The 11,902-nt window shown below is 35.3% G+C and overlaps 1 protein-coding gene across 1 annotated transcript; it reads right to left on the bottom strand.

The window, feature by feature from the left end:
• Window positions 1-2,444: 2,444 nt before the first annotated feature.
• LOC106302424 (zinc finger MYM-type protein 1-like) lies at window positions 2,445-4,055 on the bottom strand. Its single transcript, XM_013738936.1, has one exon. It carries the CDS (start codon window positions 4,053-4,055, stop codon window positions 2,445-2,447), a length of 1,611 nt encoding a protein of 536 aa, XP_013594390.1.
• Window positions 4,056-11,902: the final 7,847 nt, after the last annotated feature.

Here is an 11,902-nt window from a genome sequence, read left to right as displayed (position 1 = left end):
ATCTGTGGTATCTCCTAACCCCACTGTATTATTTCCTTTTGCAATGTTTTGTCCATAGACCTTCTCTAGGTCTTCAAAATCTTCAAACGTATCATCACGTAAATACGTATCTTTCTTGTGTCCCTGTTATGAATAAAAAATGTTGTTATCAAATAAAACAAAAATATTTGCGTAAGCAAATCATGCATCATAACTTTTAACAAATTATCTACCTGGAGGTATTCATTCCATACTTCATTTGGAGCAGTAAATTTCTTCGTGTCCTTATCCCAACCAAATCCTGAACTAAAACGAAGAAGATCTACAAAACCCTTGTGTTTTTTCTTCAGAATCTTTGTTTTGTTTTTGTATTGGGAAAAGGTTTTCTTAGATCCACAAATTTTGTTTAACTCCGGTAATATTCGTTGTTCCACGGTAAGTTTATTGAATTTACCACTCGCATCAGTCCAATTCTGATTAACGCCATCGACCAACAAGCGCAACAATGTTTTGGTTTCTTCGGGCGACCAAGAAATATATTGATTTTTAATTTTTCCTTCTTGATCTCCCATTTTAGTGCAGGAGATATCTACTCAAATTGTTAAAAGAAACATAAAACATTACAGAAAACCAAGAAGAACAACGCAACCGTATAATTCAAGCAAGTTTTATCACAAAACCATTCATGATTATGTGGAAAAAGCAACATAAACAATAGTAAAGATAAAACTCTAACCTTTCTTTTTCCAAAGAAGCTGCCCACTTCTCCACTTTCTATTGTTCACGTATGATTCTCGGCTTTGATACACATCTATATATATATATATATGAATATATTTTAAATTAACTAATGAAAAGATAAACTCAAACAATCCATATCAAAACAAAAATATCATATCTATATATTTCAATGATTATCAATATCATAGCTAACATATGATTTAAAAAGATATTTTTCTAGAAAGAAAATCTCAAACAAACGTAAATAACATAGATAGTCTCTCTTGTATAGTCCCATAAGTTCATGGCTAGTTTCGAAAGTTCTCCAAGCTCTGATGGGATAACACCACTTAAACCATTGCTAGACAGATCTAAAACCATACATATAATCAACTATTCCTCTACTGAACTCAGATTCTTCAGTGTAAAAATCATACCTTTGATTTGCTACAAACTGGATTTCTGCAAGTAGGCTTAAGAAGGTGACATGTGCACATCATCATCTTCTCGCTGAAACATCCGTTGTTAGCTCATCATATGAACCATTCTCAGATGTATGATGGTGAGAACAGTTTGAATTCATTCTCTTCCCATCTCAGTTACGTTTCTTCTGTCGTAAAAGATGAATAACTTTTTTTTATTTAAATTCCATCTCTTTAGGGGGTATTTGATTCTATTGAATTTGAAGGGTAAATGATAGTTTTTAATATCCAAAATAACTTTTGATGAATCTCATTGATGAAATCCATATTTTCCAATAAGGGGTGATTTAATAAGATTTTTATAAATGCTATATCCAATAAGAGGGAATTTGTAAAACTTTTTATAAATACCTTGTCCAATAAGGGAGGATTTGGCAAAAACCTAAAATTTTGTGAAATCCATATTCCAATAAGCCCCACAAAGAGAAGTTTCTCTCAAAACTAAGGGTTTGAACTAAATCTCAGAACAAAAATAGAACTCCTCGAAAAATCTTCTAATTAATTAATTTTAAAATTAATGTTTTATTATTTTTTTGTTAATTGAAAACTGATATGGACAGACTTTTCGTGACACCTTGGATATTTATTCTAACATGGGAAATGTTTTTTTCATAAATCAACGCACTAGACTTTTTTATAAGTCTACTATAAAAAGTCAATTTTCAGCAAGATTTTTTTCAATACAAAACTAATCTTGCTTATGCGGAAACTTTTCGGGAAGTGTAACCAAATTTATTTTGTTACAAAACAAGTTAGAAAGAATTCTAAACGTTTTTTTTTAGGAAAATTCACAAAATAGTCATTGCAAAAAAAAACATATGCATTGACTAGATGATCCTTTTACAAATTTTATCGATGGAACGGATTTTCGAAGAAATTTTCTATGCCAAACAGATCTGAAAATATTCATATCATACATAAATTCGGTGAGAGTTTGTATTTATTTTCTCTAACATTCGTAACTTCTAATGATAAATACCTATTCATTATAGACCAAGTATCATCAAACTTAAATATATTTTTTGTCAACACATAATCTTAAAATTTAAATTTTTGAATTTTCAAGATAAAATGAGAGAAGATAATCAAGAAAAGTGGTTTGTATGCAGGGGCGGACCTAGAAATTTAGTTAGACTGTAGCACATATATATTTTAATTTATAATAAATAAAATAATTAATATAATATAAATATTAAAATCAAACTGAAATAATTTATGACAACTAAAACATAAATCTCTAATATAAAAAAGTAATGAAAAAACTTATAAAGTCATTCTTCGATCTTTCATATCTTGGAATCTTTTTATCACCATATCGTTAGTCACTTCGTCAAAGTGCTCTTTTTCAGTATAGCAAACCATGCAATCGTTCAGAAATTCATCACCCATTCGGTTGCGCAAGGTAGTTTTCACAATTTTCATCGCAGAGAAAGATCTCTCGACTGTAGTGGTGGCAACAGGTAAAGTCAAAACTAGCTTCAAAAGTCGATAAACAAGAGGATGTGAAAGATGTTTTTTGGTCTCCACCATCACACGTGCAAGATCTCCAAGACCCTCCAAATTAGCAAACCTTTGATCTTCAGAGATATTGTCGATGTAAATACCAAGTTGATGCCCAAAAGATATTCGTTCCATAGAACTAAAATCTTCAGGATAAAACTCTGACAACCGTACAAGTTTTGATTGATCAAACTGGTGGAATGAATCAGTGGGGCTCAAAGATGCAGTACAACCAAGCAATTCAGTGTTTATCTCGTCAAAACGATCATTGAACTCTTGAATCTGCATATCCAATACAGTGTAAAAACATTCAACTTGATAATGATGCAAGTTTGTTATGTTGCTTCTTTGTCTTGGCCTCTTTGGATTAACAAATTCTTCTTCCATAATAAATAACTCTGTGTTATTGTTCTTGCAAAAAGAGTTCACCTTTCCAATGATTGAATCCCATCCATTTTCTCTGAGCTTGCACAATTGTTGCTTGGTAGATTTCACTAGAGACATTGCATTCAAGATGTCCTGATCTTTTCTTTGTAAAGCCTTTGATAGATTATGTGTGAGACCAAGAAGAAGCAACATCAACTGTAAGTAGAACACAAAATCGAACGTGTGAAAGTATTTGAGAAGACCATTAGCTTGACATCTTTTGAAACCATCTAACCCATCACTTTCGACATACTCAAGCACTTTAATGATGGAAGTGAATAAATCAGCCAATCTCAATAAGGTTTTGTAGTGAGAACCCCAACGAGTATTACCAGGCCTTTGAAGAGAACACTCCTGATTTAGTCCTTTTCCTGTCTTAATTTTACCCTCCCTAACTCCTTCCTCGATTATCTTACGTTGATCTTCTCGAATCTTATCTTTTCTCTTACAAGAAGCTCCAACCACATTTAACAAAACATAAATCTTATCAAAGAAATCACTAACTTCAAAATGTTTTTTAGCAACTCCCACGACAACCAACTGAAGCTGATGAGCAAAGCAGTGAACATAATATGCAGAACTATTTTCTCTTAGAATTAAAGATCTCAACCCATTGAATTCACCTTTCATATTGCTAGCTCCATCATAACCCTGTCCTCTTAGCTTTTTCATACTTAATCCATGTTTTGCAAAAAATGAATCGATAGCACATTTTAGAGATGCAGAAGAAGTTTCTTGAACATGAATAATACCAGTAAATCTTTCTTTGACTATCCCCTTTTTATCAACAAAACGAAAAACCACTGCCACTTGCTCTTTAGTAGAAACATCTGCAGACTCATCCACCAGCAAGCAAAATACACCATGATCAACCTCTTGAATAATAGACTGAGTAACTTCTTCTGCAAAGCAATGAGCTAGATCTTTATGGATTTTATGAGACACCATCTGGTTATTTTTTGGAGCATTATCCAATACAACCTTACTAACAATCTCATTTTGATCTGCAGTATACTTCACAAGCTCTACAAAGTTTCCTTTATTAGCTGACTCTGTTGATTCATCATGACCTCGAAAAGGTAATCCTTGCCGTAATAAATAAACATATTTTATTTTCAATTGGGCTGAATTTAAAAAACAAATTGTAGCAAGACCCATCTCTTTTTCTTTGGTTTGAAGTTAAAAAAAAAATTGAAAAAAAAAAGAGTATGTGGCACGTGCCCCACCCTCTCTGGTGGTGGGTTCGCCCCTGTTTGTATGTGTAAAACGAGATAAAAAAATATATAAATTATTGTTAATGCGTTTAAAACTAGTACTTTTAAATTTTGAATTTGGTTATCAATTTTGATTTATGATAATAAAATAATGATATTTTGTGAATACATGATAAAGATGATGATATTTGAATTAAATTATAATATTTCAAAAATATAAAATAAATAAATTATAATATTTTCGTGAATTTTTTGAACTTTTAGAGCGAATAAAACAAAAAAGAATTATAAAAGAATTAATTTTATGTTTGCTGAAACACAATCGAAAAGACTTCTTTCTTACGATAGCTGTCTCCTCGTACTCGCTCAGAACCAAATTATTACAAAAGATTTTTTATTCTTATTATCTATACTCAAAGCATATTGCTGACAGAAAAAAAATACTCAAAGCATATTGAAATCAAACTTGTAATCGTAACTCAACGAACACAAACTCAAGAACTCAAATCTCTTTATTAATCACTCAAAGCTTTAGAAAAGTAATCTAAAAAAAACTAAAGCTCCCAACTCATAAGTTATCATAGTATCTCCTTATATATTGATTCTAATTTCCTAAACTCATTAGGAAACATATAAGTAACTTTTCCTAAACTCATTAGGATAGCTTGTAGCCTAAGTTAACTTCAAGCTTAAGTCAACATTCTTCCCCATAAGCTTGAAATCTCTATTCTTCATATCTTGAACTCCAATGAGATCTCTCATCTCTTTGAATTTGATTCTCCCAAGTGATTTAGTAAAAATGTCTGCCTTCTGTTCCTTACCGGCGACAAACTCAACATCCACGAGGCATTCTTCAACACATTCTCTAATAAAATGATACCTCTTGTGTATGTGCTTACTTCTTCCATGAAACACCAGGTTTTTGGTAAGAGCAATGGCAGATTTATTGTCTATCCGAATCACTGCCTTGCTCGTATCCTTATCTGTTATTTCTTCCAGCAACTCCTGAAGCCATAACGCTTGCTTTGCAGTTTCTGTTGCAGCCATAAACTCAGCCTCGCATGAAGATAATGCGACAGTGTCCTGTTTTTGTGAGCACCAAGTAACAGGGCATTCATTGAAGTAAAAAATGTGTCCCGTTGTGCTCCTTCCATCATCAGGATCTACATTATAACTACTGTCACTGTAGCCTATCAGTCCTCTCTTGCTATCACGTCTGTAATACAGTCCAAGAGCGCATGATCCTCGCAGATATCGGAGCACTTGTTTGAGAGCCACGCCATGTGACTCCTTAGGCGAATGCATATAACGACTAAGCACTCCCACGCAATGACTTAGATCAGGTCGAGTATGAATCAGATATCGTAGACATCCAATTTTTCTCCGAAAATCCTTCTCATTGATCTCTTCTTCTTGTGGAGCTTTTGATAACTTCAGACTTGGGTCCATGGGAATATGAACCAGATTGCAGTCACTCATCCATGCTTCCTCCAATATCTTACTCGCATACCTCTCTTGATGCAAGATTATACCACCTTTTAGCTGAGTTACTTCAATACCAAGGTAGTAAGTAAGCTTACCAAGATCACTCATCTCAAATTTCGTTGCCATCTCATCCTTAAAGTCTTGAATAACGTCTAAGCTCGAACCTGTAACTAGCAAATCATCCACATAGACTGCAACCAGTAAAACACTCCCCTTTGATTCTTTTCTAAACAACGACGGCTCCTTGTAGCACTTGGAGAAGTTTAATTCCTTAAGAATCCCCTTTAGCTTGATGTTCCAAGCTCTAGGTGCTTGTCTCAAGTCATAGAGAGCTTTATGTAGCTTGTACACCTTGTTCTCACTCCCTTTGATCTTAAAGCCCTCTGGTTGTGAAACATAAACTTCTTCACTTAAATCTCCATGATGAAACGCCGTTTTAACATCTAGATGGTGGATCTCCCATCCATTAGACGCAGCTAACGCAATGATAACTCGGACCGTCTCTATTCTTGCTACTGGAGCAAATACTTCTTCAAAATCGACACCATGCCGCTGCACATAGCCCTTTGCGACAAGCCTGGCTTTGTATTTGATTATACTCCCATCTGCATTGCGTTTTATTTTAAAAATCCACTTCAAACCAATCGCTTTACAACCACAAGGAAGTTCAACGAGAGTCCACGTCTTGTTTTTCTTTATGGAGGAAATCTCATCCTCGCAAGCGTCTCTCCAGACTTTATCTCTCTTTGCTTCATTCCAATCCCATGGTTCTTCATTAATCAAGAGTAGTATCCTCTCGGTTTCAGCTTCTTCGGCCAATAAGACAAAATCCTCGAGGTATCTAGGTCTTGTGGTTAACCTCGTCGATCTTCTCAACTCGGTTGGAGACTCCGTATCATCTTCTTCTTCGCTACAAACATCTTCAAACTCACATTCATTGTCTCCATCTTGTTCGCCACCATTACCCTCATCGCTTGCATTCCTCTGTTCTTCTTCTTCAAGTGGGGGTTCTTCATCTCCATAAGACGGGAATGCAAGTGTATCTTCTTCATTGCTTACTGTTTCTCCTTTCTTATTCCAATTCCAGCTTTTGTGTTCATCGAACACTACATCTCGGCTTACTATCACCTTGCCCGCCTTGGATCATATAGCCGATAAGCTTTGGATCCTGGTTCAGTTCCAAGATGAACCAGTGCTCGCGATCTATCATCCAGTTTCCTGAGATGTGGCGTGTCATTCTTGGCGTACCAGACACAGCTGAAGACATGAAGATGCTCCACGTTTGGCTTCTTGCTTCTATAGCTTTCATACGGCGTCTGATCTTTCAAGCTTCGTGTCGTGATTCTGTTTATAAGATACGTCGAGTGTCTTACTGCTTCTCCCCAGAGATAGTTTGGTATGCTCATATGCTTCATTATACTCCGAGTCATCTCCATTAGAGTTCGGTTTCGTCTCTCAACGACTCCGTTTTGTTGTGGTGAGTAGGGTGCGGTTAGATGTCGTTGTATCCCATTGCTGTCGCAGAAAGCCTGAAACTCGTGTGAGGTGAACTCACCACCTCTGTCTGTTTGTAAGGTTTTGATCTTTGATCCGGTTTCTTGCTCAACAATCTTCTTGAATCTCTTAAACTTCTCAAACGCTTCACTTTTCTCTGCCATGAGAATTGACCACATGTAGCGTGTATGATCATCAATCAAAACGAAAATATATTTCTTTCGAGCTGCTGTCGATGGAGTTATAGGTCCACAAAGGTCTGCATGGATCAACTCAAGAGCATGAGAGGCTCGATAAGTTGCAGTCTTTGGAAACGACTTTCTTATTTGCTTTCCCAACAAGCATGACGTGCAGGTTTTCTTCTCGACCTCCATGTTAGGTATTCCTCCAACCACTTCCTTGTTTATCATTGATCTCATGGTATTGAGACCGAGATGTCCAAGTCTTGCGTGCCAGATTGTTGAATCAATGATCTTCTCGGCCTGGAAACATTTAACACTCCCAACCTCCATAACCACCTTATATAATCGATTTCTTGATCTGCTCGACTTCACCAACAAGTTACCTTCTCGATCATATAACGTCAAGTAATATTCTTTCATTCTAACATCACAACCTGATTCAGTTGCCTGTCCAAGACTTATGATATTGCTTCTCAAGTCTGGTATAAAGTATACATCAGCTAGGATCTTTCGCTTCCCATCTTTTGTTATGAATAGAATTGATCCTTTCCCTTTTATTTCAATACGAGAATCATCACCAAATCTCACTTGTCCTGTTATCTTCTCGTTTAGTTTTTCAAAGTAGTTGCGATTACCGGTCATATGATTACTTGCACCGTTATCCAAGTACCACACATTGTCGCTCTCCGAGTATGGCTCAAATCTGCTTGGTGTGACGTTCTCTTCATTGAGAAAGACTATCTCATGCATCATTAGTTCCTCTGCTTCATGTGTGCTATCATTATCATTCTCTTGTGTCTCCTGCAGCTTGAGCTTAAGATCAGGGCAGTCGTATACATAGTGACCGGTTTTATCACAACGATAACACACTACTCTGGATGCATCTCTTCCTTGCGTCCAATTTCGTTGATTGTTGTAACCATTGTAACCACGTCCTCTTCCTCTGTTTCCAAAACGACCTCCTCATCGTCCTCTTCCTCTACCATTGTTATCGAAACCACTCTGAGAGTTTCCTCTACCGTAGCTGTCTTGTTGTGGTTGAGAGTCCATATTGGCATACAAAAGTTTCCCTTGATCATCTTGTTGTTCTTCAACTTGAATTCTCTCTTCATAAGCCTTCAACCGTCCAACAATATCTTCAAAGCTTATAGTATTTAGGTCAATGACTTGTTCAAGCGCAGCAGTGATATGTATGAACTTCGTACGAGGAAGGCTCTGGAGAAATTTCTTCACAAGCTTGGATTCTTCAATAACCTCTCCCAAGGCTGAAGACTTTGAAGATATTTCTGCGAGCTTTCCAGAAAAATCATCAATGGTATCTGTTTCCTTCATCCTCATTCGACTAAACTCATCCATTAAAGTTTGTAGACGTGCTTCCCGAACCCTGTCTGCTCCCACATGTCTCGACTTAATTTCTTCCCATACTTCTTTGGATGTACTGAGATTGCCGACTTGTAGGATTAGATGTTCCAGTATTGACTGGAACAAAAGAGCTCTCGCCATATCACTCTTGTCTCCATCGTCCGAGCCTAGATCGATAGATTCCCAAACTTTATGTACCTTAAGCGCCACTTGCATTCGTATGCTCCATACCGTGTAGTTGGTTGTGGTAAGCATCGGACACTTAACCGCCGAAGAACTACTCTCCTTCGGTTTAGTAGTGGTCACCGTCAAGTCTCCCATGTTGTTAGTCTCTCACGCGAGTTCGATTTCAATTTGATGCTCTGATACCAATTGTTGAAATCAAACTTGTAATCGTAACTCAACGAACACAAACTCAAGAACTCAAATCTCTTTATTAATCACTCAAAGCTTTAGAAAAGTAATCTCAAAAAACTAAAGTTCTCAACTCATAAGTTATACTACATCATAGTATCTCCTTATATATTGATTCTAATTTCCTAAACTCATTAGGAAACATATAAGTAACTTTTCCTAAACTCATTAGGATAGCTTGTAGCCTAAGTTAACTTCAAGCTTAAGTCAACAAAGCATATATGATGATTATGTTCCAACTAGAAAAAAATGATTTATAATGTGTAGTGCACTTTTATGTTGGCTATTCCGGTGGATTCGTGTATGTTTTTTGATATAAGCCAATATAAGGGATATCAATTTATTCTAATGATCTAAAATATCAAGAACGCCAATTTTTCTTGTCTTTCTTCACCTAACCAAATAAAGCATTGCATGTTGATATTTGTTAATTACGTACACATTCAATGATAAGTATTTCTACCTGCTCACTGATAGTATATGATATAAACAAATCTGATCACTTTTCTTTGAAAGGGCTTTCAAATCTGATTACTTGATACACGAATAAAGGGAAACAAAAAAATACCGAATGCTCAAAATGAAAGTTTATAATGATAACATGAAATGACTAGGGTCTGTTCTTTTTGTTTTTTTGGTGTAAGGTCTGTTCTTTTCTGTTTGCAAAGTCGATGATATGATTCTAGTAAACAAGTTTTTTTTCATTTAACATTTACACCAAAAAAAAGTATAGATATGATTCTAATAAACAACTTTTTTTTTTCATTTAACATTTTTACAAACAAAACAGCTTTTTTTTTACAGAAGTAAACAACTTTTTTTACCGTGCGATTATTTTTTTTTTGGGGGGGGGGGAGGTGTTTTGGAATAAGAATTGTAAGAGATTTTAGAATTTTATTAAAATCTGTATTATTCAATGTATGATTTTAAAAACTCTTTTCAAATCAAGTGTTATTGAATTTAGGATTTGCGCACAGTTGTTCAAACTTACTTGTAATCTCTTTTTATTCAATTAATAAGTTGTAAAACTTATATAAATCCACTGTTATTCAACTCTAAACAATATCTTTTAAAAAAAATTATGATTGAGATTTTAAGAGACTTGACATTCATTTTCCGTTAAAAATAGCTTACATAGAATACCACCTCCGTGGATGTTGGGGGTGTATTGAATCAAAGATTTTAGGAGATTTTGGAGTGTTTTAATTTTGGTGGAATTTAGGTGAGTTTTGAAGTTATTTGAGTGATTTTAGTAAAACTTAAAAAATAAAAAATGAAATCTACAGGTGTTTTGGTACAATATTTCTAAAAAAATCAAAGTAGTTTCGGTGATTTGAGATGATAATTTATTTTGTCAAATAAAATTTTTGCTCATGGGTCTCTTTATCTATTCATTCATTTTTGCCACACATGTTTTGTATATAATAATTACTAATAAACAACTATCAACAGGTTCTATTTCGGTCTGGTTACCCAGACCACCTCAAGTTTGAGTAATAAAATAGTCGTTCGTTGCCAAAAAAAACAACTATCGAGAGGCCGTGGAAAAATGAGACGTGCAACCAAGAAGTAGTGTTGGGTTCACAGGTCAACCCGCCCCGACCCGCTCTGCCGCGGGTCAATTAATTTTTTGATTCAAAAGCTCGACCCGTATAACCCGCTAACAAAAACTTTTATATCTACACCCTCCCGCCAAAACCCACGGGTAACTCGCCAAAACCCGCGGGTAACCCGCCAAAACCCGCAGGTAACCCGCCAAACTCGTGGGTAATATTAATTATATAAAAAATAATTATTGTACTTAAAAATAATTACTTTTAATTATATACTAATTATTTAAAAAAATATTTATGATATTTTATATTTTTTATGAAATTTTTTTTTTAAAGAAAATTCATTTTTTTTTTAATTTGTGGATTGGCGGGTATCCGCGACTCAAATTCGGCTGACCCGCATTCGTCCCGCTTAAAATAATCTCGACCCACACCCGCGATTCAAAATTTTCAAATTGTTCGACCCACACCCGCCCCACGGCGGGTCAAACAAAGGGGAGCCCGCGAGCAATGATTAAAATTTCCAGCTCTACCAAGAAGCCATACCTAGGGATAGGGATGTTAACTACAGGGTTAGGGCCCAACCCTCTTTTGTTTATTATAAGCCCAATCCTATTTTAACCCAGCCCTATTTTAACCCTATTATAATCAAGGGTTAGGGCTGGTACCAGTGTTAGCTCATTTAATTGAAAAAAATATTTCATTTATTTTTGTTCTTAAATTTTAAAGATAAAACTAGAAAAATTAAGATATGATATGATTCTTTCCTCCAATTTGTTGAGCATCAAAATCAAAAGTTTTTCTCCCAAAATCGCAAAATCGAGTTTTTGCTCCACAACTAAGAATAAAGTTTTTCCGTCAAAAAACAAAAATTGTGTTTTTTTCCGCCAAAACCTAATTTGAGTTTTTCCACCAAAACCACAAAATCAAGTTTTCCCGCCAAAACCGCAAAATCGAGTTTTCCCGCAAAAACAGCAAAAACCGCAAAATCGAGTTTTTCTGTCAAAACCGGCAAATCGAGTTTTCCTGCCAAAACTGTAAAATCGCGTTTTCCCGCCGAAACAGCAAAATCAAGTTTTCCGCCGAAACCA

Source organism: Brassica oleracea, chromosome C7 (genome assembly GCF_000695525.1).
Source record: "Brassica oleracea var. oleracea cultivar TO1000 chromosome C7, BOL, whole genome shotgun sequence".
In the NCBI taxonomy this organism is placed as follows: Eukaryota; Viridiplantae; Streptophyta; class Magnoliopsida; order Brassicales; family Brassicaceae; genus Brassica; species Brassica oleracea.
This window is presented reverse-complemented; position numbering and strand designations above follow the sequence as displayed.